This window comes from Sarcophilus harrisii, chromosome 6, assembly GCF_902635505.1.
Source record: "Sarcophilus harrisii chromosome 6, mSarHar1.11, whole genome shotgun sequence".
NCBI classification, from domain to species: Eukaryota; Metazoa; Chordata; class Mammalia; order Dasyuromorphia; family Dasyuridae; genus Sarcophilus; species Sarcophilus harrisii.
In genome coordinates this window covers 85,629,693-85,648,684 of record NC_045431.1, presented here as the reverse complement: position 1 = coordinate 85,648,684, position 18,992 = coordinate 85,629,693, and the positions used below count along the sequence as shown (strand labels likewise).

At 34.9% G+C, this 18,992-nt stretch overlaps 1 protein-coding gene across 2 annotated transcripts in view; it reads left to right on the top strand.

The window, feature by feature from the left end:
- Window positions 1–6,766: 6,766 nt before the first annotated feature.
- The window catches only part of C6H4orf45 (chromosome 6 C4orf45 homolog), a 153,720-nt gene continuing 141,494 nt past the window's right edge, over window positions 6,767–18,992 (top strand). For both annotated transcript variants that reach the window (XM_012552139.3, XM_023505901.2), the window contains exon 1: window positions 6,767–6,924. In XM_012552139.3, the coding sequence (XP_012407593.1) occupies window positions 6,900–6,924 (25 nt within the window). In that variant the 5' untranslated portion in view covers window positions 6,767–6,899. The remainder of the gene's footprint in view (window positions 6,925–18,992) is intronic.

Genomic DNA, 18,992 nt, shown 5'->3' with positions numbered 1-18,992 from the left:
AGAATAGTCCTGGACTCCTATTTTCTGACTCTAAGCCCAGTGCTCTTTCTATTACACCATACAATGGAATACATTTTATTTCATTAATGGAATACATTTCACTAAATCTAAGTACACTAAATAGTTTACTAATTTTCATTGACTTAATTATGGTGATTTGGATAAGCAGCCAATAATCTATTTTTTTCTACAAAGATTTAAATTTCAGGCTACTTTCCCTAATTTCCTCTCCCCCCCACAATATGCACACCCCTTTTCTAGCCTCTCCTTGAGAGATGGTAGATTTCTGTTTCTTTTTTATACTTCTTGGCTCCTGAGATTGAGCGAAGTAAAGTGCTTTGTAAACCATAAAGCTCTATAGGTCTGAATTTTTATTATGATTTTTCTCATCCATGCTTCTCACCATCTCCTTCAGCTGCTAATCTTGTTTCTTGATCTGAGATGGGTTGCAAACTAATTTTAACCTTAGCCCAAGTAAAACATAATCAGAAACAAATCCCTGTGATATTATTTTATTATTATCAATAATAATATTCAAGAACATGCTTGAAATTTATGAGATATATGTCATTCCCATAATCCTACCTGCTATTGGGATTATCTCAAAATTTCTCTCAGTGAGTCTACAGAAAATAAATTTATAGCTGAAACTTTTTTCAATTACAAAAAGTAGTTATTTTGGCCACCTATGTAAAAGTTCACAAAACATTATATATCAAAGAATGACATTAGAATAGTGACTTTTCCCAAGATCATTTCTATCTAAATGCTATAAAAAGAGAGGAAAATGAAATTTAGAAATAATAACATTAATTTCATACATTCACAAAGCAGAAAAAATATTGTGATTATCCTTGACTCTTCTTTCTCCCTCACTTCTCCTGTTGACATTCTACTCCCATTCTATTCCCATTACAACCCTGAAATTCATAGCCTTCTATTTCCCTCTCCCAGTCTATCACAAGTTCTCAGTACCACTTAGCAAGGTTATTACCTCTTAATTCACCTTCCTATTCCCTCTATCTTTTATGATCTAATCCTGCCAGGTGTTTGTTTTTCTTCTGATTTGACCTAGTTAAATTACTCTGCTAAAACCCTTCCATGTTCCTGTATTGCCTACTTAAATTTGAATTTCCTAGTCTGACAATCTAAAACCAATTTACCTTTTAAGTCTTGATTCATATCATCCCCCTTTCATGTATTACATTCTCCAGCCAAACTGGATTATTCATCATCCAACACACAAATCCTATACTTTCCCACCTTTGTGCCTTTCCTATTGATTTTCCCTATAACAAGAACAGAATTCTTCACCTCCTCCCATCTCATGGGGCAATGGAAAGAGCTCTGGGTTGGGAGTCAAAGGAGCTGGCCTCAAATCCTAACTCTGCCATATGCTATCTGTCTGGTTTCAAGAGTCATTTAATCTCTTTAGCTAAAGCTCTGCTTCCTTTTCTATAAAACAAAGGGTTAGGACTGGACAGCCTGTAAGATCCCTTCTACCTATAAATCTACAGTCCTATGACCTATTTATTAAATTCCCACCAATCCTGTAAAACCTAACTCAAATGACACTTTTCCCCAAGAGGCCTTTCCCAGTTTTCCCTAGCCCATAATGGCCTTCTCTTCAAATCTCATAACACTATGCTTATACTTCATTTAGTAGACTTGCCAGATAGTTATTTGTGGTATGTTCTTCCAATATACTGTAATTTCTCTGAAGACAAGCATTTTACACGACCCCTAGTGTCTAGCATAGTATTGTGAACACAGTATATACATAATGTATATCAATTGCATCTTCTGAATTGGATTATCTGCCATTTTGGATTATTTGCCAATGGTATCACTCCATTTATAGCACTAACAACCACTGTACAAAAATAACATTTGGTGACCATGAAGGCAGACATCCCTCCTACAGTCATCCATCTAGTTTAGCCCTTTTTGACCTTTCTTCTGGATTGCCATAGCTTCTAATTGGTCTCCCTGTTTCTTTCTCCTTTGTCTCCTATCCATCTTCCACAAATCTACCAAACTGACCCTCTTAAAACAAATATGGTCATGCTATTTTACCATTAAGAAATCTCTAAAGGCTTATTGCCTCTAGGGTAAATCCATCATTTATACAATATCCATATTTTTATACAAAATCCATAAGTTATACAATATAGTCCCTGTGTATCTTTCTGGGGTAATTGCCTGTTGCTCTTCTTTTTATACTTTGTTCTTTTTAAATTTGTCTATTAGCTGATCCTTATATCTGACCTTCCATTTCCCATTTTCCTCACTTTTTATGGGCTCTTCTTTGTAGGAATACTTGCCTTAAGATCTCCCATTTCATTCGGGATCATCTCCAGTTGTCCTGATCTATATCTGGCCACAGGACCCAGATGGCTCTGGAGGGGAAAGTGAGGTAGGTAACTTTGCCCAGCCCTCCCTCATTTAAATCCAGTTCACTTGCACGTCATGGCATCAACTCCCTGATGTCATGGTCCTTTTCAAGAACAAAGGACAAATAACAAAAACAACAATTTTGCTTAACCCCTACCTTCTTTAAAGCAAGACTGGTGCTACTTCCTACAGTGACTTTTTCTGATTTCTTCTCCTACATGTTTGAGTTCTCTTCCCCCTAAAGTAACCTTGTACACACGTATCTAAGTACATGTTATATATCCCTCATGATCACCACCCCTTTCAGTAGAAGGTAAGCTCCTTGAGGGCAGGAACTGTTTGTTTTTGAAGGGGACCAAAGACATCGTAGGGCTGTCTCAACTTGCAAGTGAATTGGATCAAAGTGAAGTAGTCTTTAGCCTCACTCTCTCTTCCTGAGTCAATGAAATTAAGGCAAGACAAAAGTCAAGATGTTTGGTGATGGTTACAAGTTACCTTAGCTTCTTCAGGACCTGACCAAGCACTAACACCTCCACAGCATCTACTTCAGCTGACTTCATGACCACTGGAACAAATTATTTTCATCCACCCATTCCATCAGGAGAAGTCTTCACATACTTGATGTTGACATCTTCCTAATTCGCCAACTTGTAACAACAGAGCTCCCTACCCAATGATTCCTTTCCATCCTGCTTAATTTTTTGCCCGTGCTTTCTTCTAAACTTGTCAGAGTCTCCAACCAACCTTTCTAGGGACCATATCCTAATATTTGAAGGATTCCAATGGAGACTTACTCATCTATCATTGATGATAGATCCTTCCCTTTAGAAACATTATTGATCTTTTTTTTCAGGCTTTCTAATGACAATATTTAGGAAAAATAATTCAAGAAAACTTCACTAAACTATTTCTCCTTTTCCTCCAATTTGCTCTTCTATCTCTCCATCATTTTTTTTTAAAAAAATATTCACTTTAAAAAGTAGGTTTTATTGAGTTTCCAATTTTACTTTACTATCATTTCCAGATATTTATATTCTTTCTGCCCACTGTGGATTGAAGGAAACAGTTCAGCAGGAGCAACTGATACTGGGACATCTAACAATGTATGTAGCATTTTGTCCTTATAGTCCCCTGCTTTTCTGCCAAGAGGAGGGAAGTGTGTTCTCTTATCTTCTCTAAGTCTTTTATTCAATCATCACTGAGAAATTGTCAGAAAGAGCTTGGTTCAGATCTTACAAGCTGTAGTGCTTTCTGAGATATGTCAATGTAGTCACTTTTTCTCCTCTGTAAAATGAAGGGTCAAATTCAGTGTTTTGAAGGAGACCCAAAGGTTGCTTTCAGTTCTAAAACTCTCTATGATATTTTCACCAAATATTTCTCCTCATACTCTGATTCTCCTGATTTGCCTTCCCCCTGGCCTAGCCTTGTGATGTGGCTAGAAATGTAGGCCTTGTGTCCACACCAGAGCCCAGAGCTCTATAGAAGCCATAAATTTGTGAGCAAAGTGGAGCAAAAGATGAGACTTAAATGATCCTTTTGTCTCTGTTAGGCTATTAACAAGAGGAAGCTAGGCGATTCAATGGATAGAGGGGTGGGCCTAGAATCAGGAAAACTCATCTTTGTGAATTCAAATCTGGCTTCAGACACTTGCTAGGTAAAAAATATCTGTCAGTAGTCTAGCAATTCACTTAATCCTGTTTGCTTCAGTTTCTCATTTGTAAAAATTAACTGGAGAAGGAAATGGCAAACAGTGAAGTAGGGAAGATAGTCTATAAATTACTAGGACATAAGGTCAGGAAAGAACTATGATAAATGAGAGATTTGTGAGAGAAATAGAGAGAAATCTAGGGGAAATATCTTTTTAGCAGGGGTGGGAATCAGGGAGGTGAGGCAAGGCAACATGCATTTATTAAGTGTTCACATTACTAAATATATACATTTAATACACTAAACTCTTGAGTATACAAATATAAGCAAAAAAAAAAAAGGATAGTCCCACCCCTAAATGAGCTTACATTCTAATAGAGGAAGACAACACACTAAAAAAGAATTGAAAAGCTGGAGAGGAAAGTAGAGGTAACCTGTCAAAGTCCTGAGAATCAGAAGCAAAGCTGCTAGAAGAATGAAACATTGCAGGTGGTCTGGGTCCTAGGAAGGAAAGGAGGGATCTCAAAAGGAAGTGAACTGTGGGAGAGAAGGTAACTATGAGGGATGGTATAAACAACCAGCGGGAGAAAAGAGATAGCAGGACAGAAATAGGACATATTGAGTCATGAAGTTTGGCTTGAGAGTAGTGTATATGAAAGGGATCATAGAATGTAAAGATGGAAGAGACTTTTGGGGATCATTTAGGTCATACCTTTCATTTTACAAATGAAGAAATGAAAGCTCAGTAATGTTTAGTGATTTATGTAATATCAAATAGGTAGTGAGTAATAGGAAAGATTCAGACTCAGGCCTAATTCCAATCCAGTGCTAGTAGATAGGGCAGATATATAGGTTAGAATTAAATAGGCTGTGGCAAGCCTTGTAGGCCAGGATCAAGAATTTATTTTTTATTTAACAGATACATGTAGTAGGGAGAAACTGAACATTTTTTGAGCAGAGAATTTACTTGTTCAAAGCATTGCCTTCTGAACTATATGAAGGGAAATAATGTAAAAGGAAAAAAAAAAACTCAATTTAGAAACTTCTATACTCTTACCTTAATAATTAATATGAGAATTCTGGGAGTTAAGAGTTATCTTTTGAGCAGCATTCATTTATTCATTCATTCGAATGTTGATAAACATTTATTATAAGCCATGGGACCATTTATCCTTTCAACCTCAATTTTCTCATCTGTTAGATGGGAATTATAATACTTTTAGCAACTGCTTCAGAGAATTGCTGTGACATCAAAACATCATATAATATATGCAAAGCACTTCATAAGCTAGAAAGGACTCTATAAATACCTATAATTATATGCAAATAATTATAATATAATAATTATGTATCATTAAGATTATATAATGAAATTAATGGTAAATTATGATCATTATCCTAAAAACCTAGTCCAATGTCTCAGCGTGGCTTGGAGATATGAAAATGACCTTTACAAAGTATACTAAATGTTGCAAAGTATTTTATATACAGCAGGTCATCTGAACCTCACAACAATGCTCTAAAGATAGATATTACAGGTTTTATTATTTTCATTTTACAAATGAAGAAACTGAGACTTAGACAATGACTTGCTTTTGGCTTCCCAGCTGGTGGCAAAGGAAGGCCTTGAATGCAGGTCATCCTGATTACAAACCCAACACCCTCCACTATTCCTTATTGCTTCTCTGAAGTAAGCACAGAAAGGTGGATTGGAAGAAGATTAGGGAGATCCTTGGATGTCAGATTCATTCATTTGAATAGAAGACTGATGTCTTCAGAGAACTGTTACATTAATGGGTAGGATGGATTTAAAAAGGGAAAGAAAAGAGATGAAAAGACCAATTAGGAGTCTTTTGGCCTAGCCTATCTTGAAAAAAAAAATTGGGTACTTAACCTAGGCTAGAGTAGAAGGAGATAGATGGTAGACATAATAGTCAATTAAATAAGATTTATTTCAAGTCCCAGTTAAAATCTCATCTTCTATTAAAGACGCTTTTCCTGATCCTCTTTTACTCTGTTAATTATTCTCATCAGTTCATCCTGTATATATTTTATTTGTACATAATCATTTATATGTTGTCTTCTCCATTAAACAGAGAATTCCTGGAGAAAGGGACTCTCCTTTGCCTTTCTTTGTATTTTCTTGTACTTAACCCAATGCCTTAGTAGGACTTAAAAATGCTTAAAAATGCTGACTGAATTGACAAGTCAAGTGTCAGTTGCAAATGGAGATAAGGGAGAGGGAAGAGTCACAGATTACTATAAAATTTCAAGCTTAAGTGAAATGAAAATGGTATGATGGAAATTGTCAAATCAAGAAGGAATTTGGGGATCCAAGACAAGGTCATTAGTTTTAGATATACTGCATTTGAGTTGTGTTAAAGACAAAGATGTACAGTAGCAAGCAATTAGAGCCATAGGTAAAAAAAGATCTAGAGACAGTTGGGGGGGGGGGGGGGGAGAGATGCTGTCCTTAGAGATTGTCTATGTTCACAAAGAGGACATAGATTGATAGAAACAAATCATCTTTCCATCTTCGACCCTTTGATAATTCTTTTCTGTATCCCGTTGTTAAGCTCTTCTTCCATTATGAGCTTCTATCAAGCCTTTACTCTATTACCATCACTGGGCAGACATTGTAAAGGGATGCTATGACTTTAAAAATCCAAGAAGAAGCATGAGAATGCTGGGATGCTTTATAAAGGGTAGGGGACACTCTATTTCCCAGTCACAAAGAGTTCTTAGCAACCACTTTGGAGAGGAGTTGGGAGGCTAGAAATTGACAGTTGGTTCTGTCAGGTGGAAAAAACAGTATCAAGAGCTTCTTTTCTCAGAGGATTTGTCAAAGGGAAAGCCTTATGGGGAGAAGGATAATTTTCACAGGTAAATCTGAGAGCTTCATCTTCCACTATACAGAAATCTTGCCTTCCTCTCTTCTCATATGCACATATATGTATATAGAGTAATTATATAGTCTTGTGATAGAATTTGGCTTTTTGTTGTTTTTGTGAGGCAGTTGGAGTTGAGTGACTTGCCCAGGATCACACAGCTAAGAAGGTGTTAAGTATTTGAGTCCACATTTGAACTCACATCCTCCTGACTCAAGGACAGGTGCTCTATATTCACTGCTCCATCTAACTGCCCCATCTTGCAGTATGTTTGACACAACTGTACATATAGTCTGCATATTCACAGGATGTTGCTAGAGACAGATTAGCAACAATGTATATTTCATGGATCAGATAACTAACATTTCTTAAGCTTCTATTATGATTTAGTCCCCATTGTAAGCATTGGGAATACAAAGAAAAGTAAAAGACAGTTCCTGCTCTTGAAGATCATATACTTTATCTAAAATCCATATATATATATACACACATATATAACATAAAGCCCATGTTATTCTCTGAGAGCTTCAATTTTTCATTGTTTGAAGTAGTCAAACACTAGAGAACCAGCCTTTGCTTTTCCTCATCAGGGTTTCTCACAGAATACTTTTAATTTCCATACACCTATTAGATATGCAGACAAGACAATGTTAAGAAATTTCATGGGATCATAACTTCAAGCTTGAAAGAATTTTAGAGATCATAGAATCTAAGATTCTTAGTAGTCAGGGAGTCCAAGAGCTTGAGTAGAGAAAATTTACAGATTTCATTTCAATATAATTGGTTTCCTTTGTAATGCTATGTATTTTATTTTATGCATATAAAATCATTTTGAGACGGGATCCATAGGTTTAGCAAAAGCATAGATTCTAACCAAAAGGAACCATGAAATAAAAATGATTAGTGACTCCTTCTCTAATCCATCTCTCATTTTATAGATTAGGAAATTGAGGTCCAATGACATTAAATAATTTACCCCAAATTATGTTGTAAGTAATCTGCCTCAGAGGTGGGATGCAAATTCAATCTAGAATCAGAGATTTCCACTATGGTACTCCCTTCCTTTTGTACTAACTTCCTTTTGTCATTCTTTCAATGTTGTTTTAAATTGTGCATTTTATATATAAAGAAATTTGGTAAAATAAAAAGCTATTAAAATGGAGGGAGGGAAGGCAGTGACTAAGTTTTCTTCAACACTCCCTGTAGTAAAATTTCCTTCATATGAGTTAACCTGAACGTCAGTCTGAAGAAAACTGGATTATGGATAGAACATTATATCATTTTATGTCATTTTATTACCTTAAAGCAAGATGACTGTTGGAACATTTAGCTAGTAGCCAATAAATATAAATATATAAAGAATTCCCAGAGAAAAACTTGAAGAGATGCTACAAATCGTCATAATGACCCTAGAATTAGGCAGAAGTTTACTGAGAAAAGTTTATTGAGTTTATCTAAGCGAAAAAAGTTTGCTAAAGAAATTAAGAGAGTAAACAGGATTGTGGGGAGAATGTTTCAAATGCTGGAGAATAAACTTTTCAAGCAACTTAAGAGTGCTATTATACACAATTGTCATATGCTAACTACAAATGCTTTAAAAGTTCCCTATTTATTGGCTACTAGCTAAATTTAGTTCTGTTCCAATGTTCATCTTGCTTTAGGGTAATAAAATGACAAAAAATGATACAGATAATGTTTTATCCATAATCCAGTTTTCCTCTTCTTCAGACTGGCCTTCAGGTTAGCTCACATGGAGGAAATTTTACTACAGGTGAGTGCTGGAGAAAAGTTAGTCACTCCTTTCCCTCCCCCCCCCCATTTTAATATCTTTTTATTTTACCAAATACATTCAAAGATAATTTTCTACATTCATCATTACTAAACTCTGTATTGCAACTTTTTCTCCCTTTCCCAATCCCTCCCATTGTCAGCAGCAGTCCAATATAGATTAAACACATGCAATTCTTCTAAACATATTTCCATATATGTCATACTGTGTAAGAAAAAATCAGATCTAAAGGTAAAAGAAAAAAATGAGAAAAAAAGGCAACAATAACAAAAAATAAGGTGAAAATAGTATGCTTTGATTCATATTGTCTCGATAGTTCTCTTTCTGGATGCAGGTAACACTTGCCCCATCACAAGTCTTTTAGAATTGACTTGAATCACCTCATTGTTGAAAAAAGCCAAATCCATTACACAAATTTACTTTCCAAATGCTTGGAGCAAACCTAGAAGAAGTTACTGGCCCAATGTCACACAGAATAGATGGAGTTCTATAGTTTTGTTTTCTGGCTTTTAAGAAGTCTTTACTTCTTTTTTTGCCTGTATTCATCTCTCCATTACCTGTCTGTTTTTGTTTCTTTGTTGACCATGTCTATAACTTAATACTTATCTGTCTGTATATCTATAATTTAATGCCTATAGAGAGCTCCTGAAGAAGGATACTCTTCTACCAAAAATGACTGTCATCCTGTTGTTTGAGGTTCGGTACCAAATAGCACCAAATAATGATTCTGATGATCAAGCACCAAATGATAAGATTTAGTAGAGCAATTGACACCAAATGTTGGTGTTTGGCATCAAATTTCAGGGTTCTCATATGAAGAATTTATAATTGCCTTTCTTTTTGGCAAAAGGTACATTTATTTATGAAAAGAGGTTACAGACAACATGAAGAGGTAAAATAGACACCAGGAGTGGTAAATGTGAAATAGATTTGGGAGAGCATATGATTAGCAAGGAAAAGAGTTTTAACAATTAATAATGAAAAAGACAAGTTCCCTAGTGGAATTCACAATTAACCAGGAAAAAGGGAATACTCCATAAGGTGGGAGTACACCATTGACTGCAGTTTAAATTCATAGAGGAGTTTATCACCCTAAAAGAGTTAGCTATAAAAAAAAGACACCTCACAATTAACCAGGAAAAAGGCAATACTCCACGAGGTGGGAGTACACCTAGCAGCTTATTTCCACAGAGGAATTTATCACCCTAAAAGAGTTAGCTATAAGTAAGAGAAAAACACCACGAGGCAGAACATCATGGAAGGCCAACCCAAAAGGGATTCAGTAAAGATGATATGGGCCATGGACATATTTACAGGGGAAATTTAATCTCAGGGGTTTGATATAATTTGGCTTTCTATTGGATATGGTAAAGTAGGATTACCCATGACCCCCTGTGAGGTGGGATTGTTAAATCTGAGCTGATCCTTATCAATGCCCTTCCCTGCTTACCTCTGGGCAAATTAAAGTTTTAGGAAGATGCCTGGGAGAACTGAGTGTTTTATTGAGTCAGAGTGGCCCCAAATAGGCCCTGACCCAGGTTTTTCTGCTTTTGAGACCAGCTCTCTATCCCGTAAGCTATATTGTCCCCTATGGTAATTCTATTGTGCTTGAAAGAAAGATTGATGAATAAAAGAAAAGGTTAGATTTGTGTCCTGACAAAGAGGAAGCCCTTGTTCCAAGATCTATGAGCAACCTACTCAGAATACTGCAGAATTTCAGGTTGTAGAAGACTGATCAAAATGCAGAAGTCCTATTAGAAAAAGATTAGGAATGGCAAGAACCTGCCATAAGCCATTTTTATGTATGAAACTGTAAATGGTGGAAGAAGTATGGAAATGTATATGCAATTTGGAAAAGAATCACTCCATTAGGCTGACTTGTGAACCCATTAGTTTGTCTCTGCTTTTACCCTGTGAAGCTGCCACACTAACAGTACTGTCTAAAATTCAATTACTTTAAACATGGAAAATGACTTCACACTGAGCTGTCAGTGGGTTTCCTTTATGGAATAAGGAATTAAAAAAAATATTATAAAATCACATAGGCAGTTCAGAAGGAAGCCTGGTGTAGTGAATTAAGCAAGAATAGGCTTGGGAGTCACAAGGAACTGTGTTCAACTCAAATCTCTTATACTTGTGGCTCTGTGAATTTGGTCAAGTTAACCAGTCAACTAGTATCTATTAAGTTTCTACTATATCCCAGGCACTACGCAGAGCACTGGGATGACATGGAGTAGGGGAGAGGAGAGGGGAGGGGAAGTGAATCTCAGCTCTCAAGAAATTCACAATTTTTTTTACTTTGAAGTGCCCAGGCAACTCTCTTAAAATATTGGCTTCCCAAGTGTGGTCCTGAACAGATCATCAAAGATGACAGCAATCTCTCTCCAACCCCCTCCATCAGAAGAACACAGACTGATCTGCAAAGATTAGAAACTGGAAAGATAGGATACTTACTAAAATAGCCAATCAAAGAGCTTGTCACAACCAGACCAATTTATATTTTCATTAATTCTTCTATTCATCTTCCTCCCTAAACTATGGGAGTACCCCACAGATATGTAGAATTTAGGTTCCTTGGGGCAGTTATATGCTAAATTAATATCTAAATGCTGCTGCTGAGCAGGTTTTATTAGGAAAGTAATGCCCCAGATTCTTCCTGATTACCTCTTGGTTGCAGCAGGCTCGTCAGAAGGTAGGTTTTATGGTTTAGAGTCAGACACCAAAAAGTAAGAGATTCCTTTCCCTCTCTGTTTTTGATAATGGGAAGAATGTTGTGTGTAAATCACACAGAATAAACAAATTTTGTAATCTGAATGACAAATCTCATTACATTATCTTTTTCCCAAAACTTATCCTTTCTTACAAACTTACAAAAAAAACCCAAAACATGTCATCTGCATGCATGTAAACACACGCATATGTATGTATATATACATATATACACATAATTTTTTTTTGCATTTACATATGTATTCCCCTTCTTGAACTGTGAAATGTCCTTAAGAACAGAGAATGGGCAATTTTCTGGCTTTGTAAATAAGCCCTTAATGAATGTATGTTGAATTTATACAATTGAATCTTTCAGAGCCTTTAAAAATTTTCAAAATATAAAGCAGCTAGGTGAGAGTGCTGGGCCTGGAGTCAGCAAGGTTTTTCTTCCTGAGTTAAAATCTAGCACCAGAAGTTTACCAGCTGTGTGACCCTGGGCAAGTCACTTAACCCTGTTTTTCCTGAGTTTTCTTATTTGTAAAATGAATTGGAGAAAGGCGATGGCAAACTACTTCCATATCTTTGCCAAGAAATCTTCATGAGGAGTTGAACATTAATGAAAAGCAATTGAACAACAACAAAAAATAACAAACTAGTCAATTATTAACATACTATAAGTGTTTTATCCATTTATATATTAACTTTATATTTATATATATATTTGCAGTTTATTTTCCCACATTTAGGATCTCTCTTAAAATTATAGACTTATTGGCTGAGAGAGAGAGAGAGAGAGAGAGAGAGAGAGAAAGAGAGAGAGAGAGAGAGAGAGAGAGAGAGAGAAAGAGAGAGAGAAAGAGAGAGAATAACAGATCTCTGTTATATCTGTCCTTTTTCTCTTATATATAAAGAAACTGAGTTCCAGAGAGATTAAGTGTATGGTGAGCATATAGTATCCAGTTTTAATGATCAAAAAATTAATCATATGAGGTTATCTTTTTTATTACATTTTTCAAGGAATCTTGAATGATTTTGTTTTTTGGATTGGAGATACCATGTTTGAAGAGAACTTTTGAAGCAGTATTTTGTCTTAGCAAATTAAATGCCTTTTTATAATAAATGAACAATAAGCAAAGTGGAATCTTGTATTCACCATACTCTTAATCAGTTATGTGATAGTAAATGTTACCTGCTGCAGAATATTGCTTATAAAAATCTTCCTGTTTCACTAATACCTTCTTGACTGAAGGATGCTTCTCAATATTTGTAGAGATGAATTCTCATAGAAATTTTATACTAATAAAAAAGTAGCCACATAGATTGAATTGATTTTCTCTCAGGGGCCTTTAATAGAAATTAATAAGATCTGAAGCATTTTTAATACCTTTGGTAACTATTCTTCATATATCTTATCAATCAGTCCTTCCGCACCTTGATACTTTTTCTATTTCCAGCATGAATTTTTTTTTTTTTATTACTCATTTGGTCTAGTCCCTATTATATTATGACTTCCTCAAATGCTGGAATTATCTTTTGTTATTCTTTTCTTTCCCCAGTGCTTAGACCAGCAAATAGCAGATATTTAACAAATGTTTGTTGACTGACTGAATTTGGTTGCTTTTCCTGACTATATTTTCTTTACCTTGTGTCTAAGCACATCTGAAACTATGATGTTGGATTCTGAATGGCAGTTCTACAAGCCTTTTTGTTGAATAACATCCTTAGGGTCAGTGGTGAAAAATTATCCTTGCATATGTTTTGAAAATAAAAAGCTTCAATAATTTTTTTAAAAATAAAAACATCCTTTATGAAAAATTTTTGCAGATCATTTCCATTTTGTTCCACTTGCCCTTCCATTTTTGTCCTTTAAATGTTTTTGGCATACCTTTGCTTGGTTGGATCTCTTATCAAGGTTTCTTAGTTTTATCTTCCATTGTTTCTGCTCTCTGTATTTCTGCTCATGTTTTTCTTCATCATCCTTCTCCAAGATTTTATGAATAAGTTTTTATTTTTTAATTCTACACTTCTGTTGTTTTGGTTGTCATGTTTTTCTGCTTCACAAGGAATCCAAGTATTTGCTGAACAGGCTTTTTAAAGACTCTTTTGGTCTCCTTACTATAGGAATTGATTTACATCAATTAAAATTCATGTGAAATTAGTATGGGCCTGTTCTTTCATCCATATCCCATTTTTCATAATCAATAACTAATTTAAATAGTTCAGGATGGAGGTGTTTTAATTGAGTGTTTGATCTTTTTCTCATTTTATACTTTGTTCTAGCTTCGTACTAATTTTCATCTTATCTGTAACAAGTTAATGGTCTGACTGTGGAATTCAGCTGAATCAGGAATGACGCCTGTATTAGTAATGAGCTATTTTCTGTCTGTTAAAATAGTCAATTTTGGGTTTTGTTATATTATTCTGTATTAGTTATGTCTAACATATTTCTTTTCCTAAAGAAAGTATTGATATATAGATATGAGACTTCTGTGTAGTATATAAATCTTTGACTTTTCTCATTTTTTCCTGATTCATATTTTCTTTTAAAATTTTTTTTATTAAAGCTTTTTATTTTCAAAACATATGTATGGATAATTTTTCAACATTAACCCTTGCAAAACCTTGTGTTCCAATTTCCCTCGCTCTTCTCCTACCCCCTTCCCTAGATGGCAATAATCCAATATACTAATTCATATTTTCCAATATTTTTTTTCACCATAATTACCATGACCATATTTAGATTTAAATCACCAAATACCATTTTACTTTGGAGAGTCTTATTCAATTATTCGATTTTCTTATTCAATTTTTCTTATGCCATCACTTGTGATAGAAACTATAATTATTTTCATTTTTGTTATTCAGCTGTTTCAGATATATCCAATTCTTTATGACCCCATTTGGGGTTTTCTTGGCAAAAATACTGGTATGGTTTGTCATTTCCTTTTCCAGCTTATTTTACATATGAGGAAACTGAGGCAAAAAGAATCATGTGTCATAGACCTAATAAGTAAAGTCAGATTTGAACTCAAGCCTTCCTGATTCCAGGCATTCTACCTGTTGTACCATCCAGTCAGCCGTTTCATTTTAGTCTTTTGCAAATACTTATCAATAGCAGTACAATGTAAGATGACCAAATGTCTCATGAAGTGAGACATGAAATGTCTTATTTCCATTCAGTATGAGATAAAATTCTCCCTACTCCTTTATTTTCCCCTCCAAGGAGAATGAGACTTTTTTTTTTAGATGCAACATCCTTTTTCATTCTCATTTCAGCAAAATTGTCAAATTTGATAAAACTTTAGTTCTTGCATGCCTTTTTCACTTGCTGGACATTGAGGGATCTTCATATCTCACATTTAGAGTTCCAACAACTAAATTAAAGTGTATAGATAGTCGAAGAACTGTGTTATTCTTTATATTTTCTGCCCTGTCTCACTCCATACCCTACCTCTACCCCGAGCTCTACCATTATTGCTGAAGAAAAAGAAGTAGTTGCCCAGGATTGACGTCCACTTCCTATTTTTGTACGCTTCATGAATTGCTGTGGCCAAAATATTTATCACCAAATGGTCATGAGTATTTTTGTCTTTAGCTAGAAGATCCAAGAAGATGTCTTACTCTTTTGGTGAGGGCAATATCACAGTTTTTCCCACACGAGAGGATGCCCTGTGACAGAATTTCACTGGTATGGTCTTCAAAAACCAGGCTCCCCTACAAACCAAAAAGCAGCTTAGATAAAAGATTTTATAGGCTAGTTTTCTAACTCAATACATTTAAGGGTATCCAACTGATTTTTAACAGGAAATAAAATATATCTTCACACCAGATTCTCTCAGCTTCCACTCTTTATATAAACTGCTGTAACACAGGTCCAGCAAAAGCAATTTTCAGATTCAGTCAATTCATTTCAATAAGCTTTTATTGTGTGTCACCTTTGTGCAAAGCACCCTGCTAAGTGCCAACAGAGAGATACAAAGATAAATGTCATGACTCTTATGTTCACGGAACAATAATCTAGCGAGGCAAATAATATATTCAAGAAACTATAATATCAATTAAAACATTGTCATCTTATAGAAGAAGTGGGCATGTAGGAGATGAGGCTAAAAGTTAGTTTGGAACCAAATTACAAAGTTTTAACATAGATGAGCAGCCATGGGAAGGTCTGAACAGAACTAAGCATTACTAGGAAGATATGACTGGCCTAAGTGTATAGGTTGGACTGGATGTAAGGAGACTATCTTAGAAGACAATTATAAGTAAAAAAAGGTAAGATAGAGTAAGAGTCTGATCATTTCCATGTTAATAGGGATGAATTTGAGAAATGTAGTTCAGGAACGGATTCTTTTTATTATTATTATTATTATTATAGCTTTTTATTGACAAAACACATGCATGGGTAATTTTTCAACAATGACCCTTGCAAAAACTTCTGTTCCAACTTTTCCCCTCCTTTCCTCCACCCTCTCCCCTAGATGGCAGGTAGTCCCATACATGTTAAATATGTTAAAGTATATGTTAAATACACTATATGTATACATATTTATACAGTTCTCTTGCTGCACAAGAAAAATCGGATTTTGAAAGAAGGTAAAAATAACCTTGGAAGAAAAACAAAAATGCAAACAAACAGTAACAGAAAGAATATAAATGCTATGTTGTGGTCCACACTCCTTTTCCAGTGTTCTTTTGCTGGGTGTAACTGGTTCTGTTTATTATTGCACAAATGGAACTGATTTGGATCCTCTCATTGTTGAAGAGAGCCACATCCATCAGAATTGATCATCATATAGTATTGTTGTTGAAGTATATAATGATCTCCTGGTTCTGCTCATTTCACTTAGCATCAGTTCATGTAAGTCTTGCCAATCCTCTCTGTATTCATCCTGCTGGTCATTTCTTACAGAAAAATAATAATTCCATAACATTCATATACCACAATTTATCCACCCATTTTCCAATTGATGGGCATTCATTCAATTTCCAGTTTCTAACCCCTATGAAAAAGGCTGCCGCAAACATTTTTGCACATATAGGTCCCTTTCCCTTTCCCTTCTTTATATATGCTCTCCAGAAAGGTTGGATCCATAGGGATTGATCCTTAACAGGATAATAGAGTCATTTTTTTTTTCAGATCTGGAAAGGACCTTAGAGGCCATTCATTAAGTCTGACCTTTTCCTTTACAGATGAGGAAACTGAGGTCTCTTGGCAGCTCATCTAAAGCAGAGAGTAAAAAATGAGTTTGCAATTTTAGACCTGCTTTACGGGGAAATGATGGTGCCTTACCAGAAATAAGGATGTTTAGGAAGTACAAGACTTGGGAGGAAAGTAATCGTTTGACCAAATAAAGGAATTGGCAGTTATTTTTTTTTGAAGATATACATATATATATAATTTTTTTTATTATTTTTGATAGCTTTTTATTTACACGTTATATGCATAGGTAATTTTACAGCATTGATAATTAATTGCCAAAACTTTTGTTCCAATTTTTTCCCTCCTTCCCCCCACTCCCTCCCCTAGATGACAGGATGAGCAATACATGTTAAATATGTTAAAGTATAACTTACATATAAAATAAGTATACATGTCCAAACAGTTATTTTGCTATGCAAAAAGAATCAGACTCTGAAATATTGTACAGTTAGCCTGTGAAGGAAATCAAAAGTGCAGGTGGACAAAAATAGAGGGATTGGGAATTCTATGTAGTGGTTCTTAGTCATCTCCAGAGTTCTTTTGCTGGGAGTAGTTGGTTCAATTCATTCTTGCTCCATTGGAACTGATTTGGTTCATCTCATTCCTGAAGATGGCCAGGTCCATCAGAATTAATCACCATATAGTATTGTTGTTAAAGTATTTAATGATCTCCTGGCCCTGCTCGTTTCACGCAGCATCAGTTCATGTAAGACTCTCCAGGCCTTTCTGAAATCATCCTTTTGGTCATTTCTTACCGAACAATAATATTCCATAACATTCATATACCACAATTTATTCAGTCATTCTCCAATTGATGGGCATCTCCTCAGTTTCCAGTTTCTGGCCACTACAAAGAGGGTTGATTGGCAATTATTTTTAACATGAACCTAAATTTTTGTATGTGAATTTGAGGTATCAGTAGAATATTCTGAGTCAAGGTATATAGTAAGTAATTACAGATATATATCAGGAGCTCAGGAGAAGGTTAAAATTAGACATAAAGACTTGGGTTCATCTGCATATAAATATTATTGTTGATTTTCCGGAAAAGGATGAGATTGACAAAGGAGACACTATGGAGACAGCACAGAAGGTTGAAGACAGAGCCTTTGGGGCTGCTCATATTTAAGGAACTAAAGGATTTAACTGGGGAAATACAAGAAAGGAGAAAGAGATAATCAAGAAAGATAAAATCAGAGAGATGATAATAAAATCAGGAAAGAATTTTAAGGAATAAGGACTTCTCAGCAGAATTACATACTGCACAGAAGCCACAGAGAATGAAACTGAGAAAATATCATGGGGTTTGGCAAATAGAAGGTTCCTGGTAACCTTAACACTTTTAGGAAAGTGGTAGATAAAAATGCATTTTAGAATGTGCTAAACATAGTAATTTATATCTGCCTGAAATTTTTATGTAAGCATGGCACATTTAGCAACTGTTATGAATTCCTAGACTCAACCACTGAAATTTGTTTCGTAAGATAACTAAGTTCATCAGTACACGTGTTTGGGACAGGCAGTACAGATGGAAAATGGGATGCACTAGAATTGAATATATAGAAGAGAGCAGGTTAGGAAACTACATAGTGCTTTTTAATAACCCCAAACTGTTTTCTGGCATAAACTCCCAATTTTATATACAAAGATAGTCCAAATAATGTATGAATGAAAAGCTTGGCACCCCACAATTTGTAGAGAATTAAAGTTGTAGCTGATCCAAAGGCCAATGGAAAGATGCATGGTGGGATATGCAGCATAACCACAGATATAATTTGATGAACTCAAAAATTATAACAAAAAATATCATAAAATTATCAGAAAAGGAGGTTATCAGTGGAAAGAATTAAAATGAACAGTTCAAGAGTTCTATCAAAGCCCAAGAAACAGAAAAAAACATTTAGCATTTTGGTTGAATTCTCCCTAGAGGATATTTGGAGAAGAATTGTACAGGATGAGAAGTCAAAGATCTGTTGTTATCTCTTGGTTGATTGGTTGTTGTCCTTTGTCCTTAAAAAGGACCAAAATAACTTTACTATGTTGGAATCAAAATACAGGATGTCCAACTATGGTTGATCAGACCAATATGAGCTTCGAAAAATCTATCACACATAAATATACACATGAAATGAGATATCTTCCGGTGAAATGAATACTCAGAGTGATGAGATCACAGATCTATTGAACTATTAAAGAGAAAACCACAAAAATAAGTTTTCTGCTTACTGTATTTTCATATAATATAAAACAAATATCTCTTAAGCACCTACTATATAATACATAGCACTGTGTTATAGGGATATGTAAAGTTTATAATAATAATTCACTATTCTTTGCAAAGTTCTTTACATGTATTATTTTATAC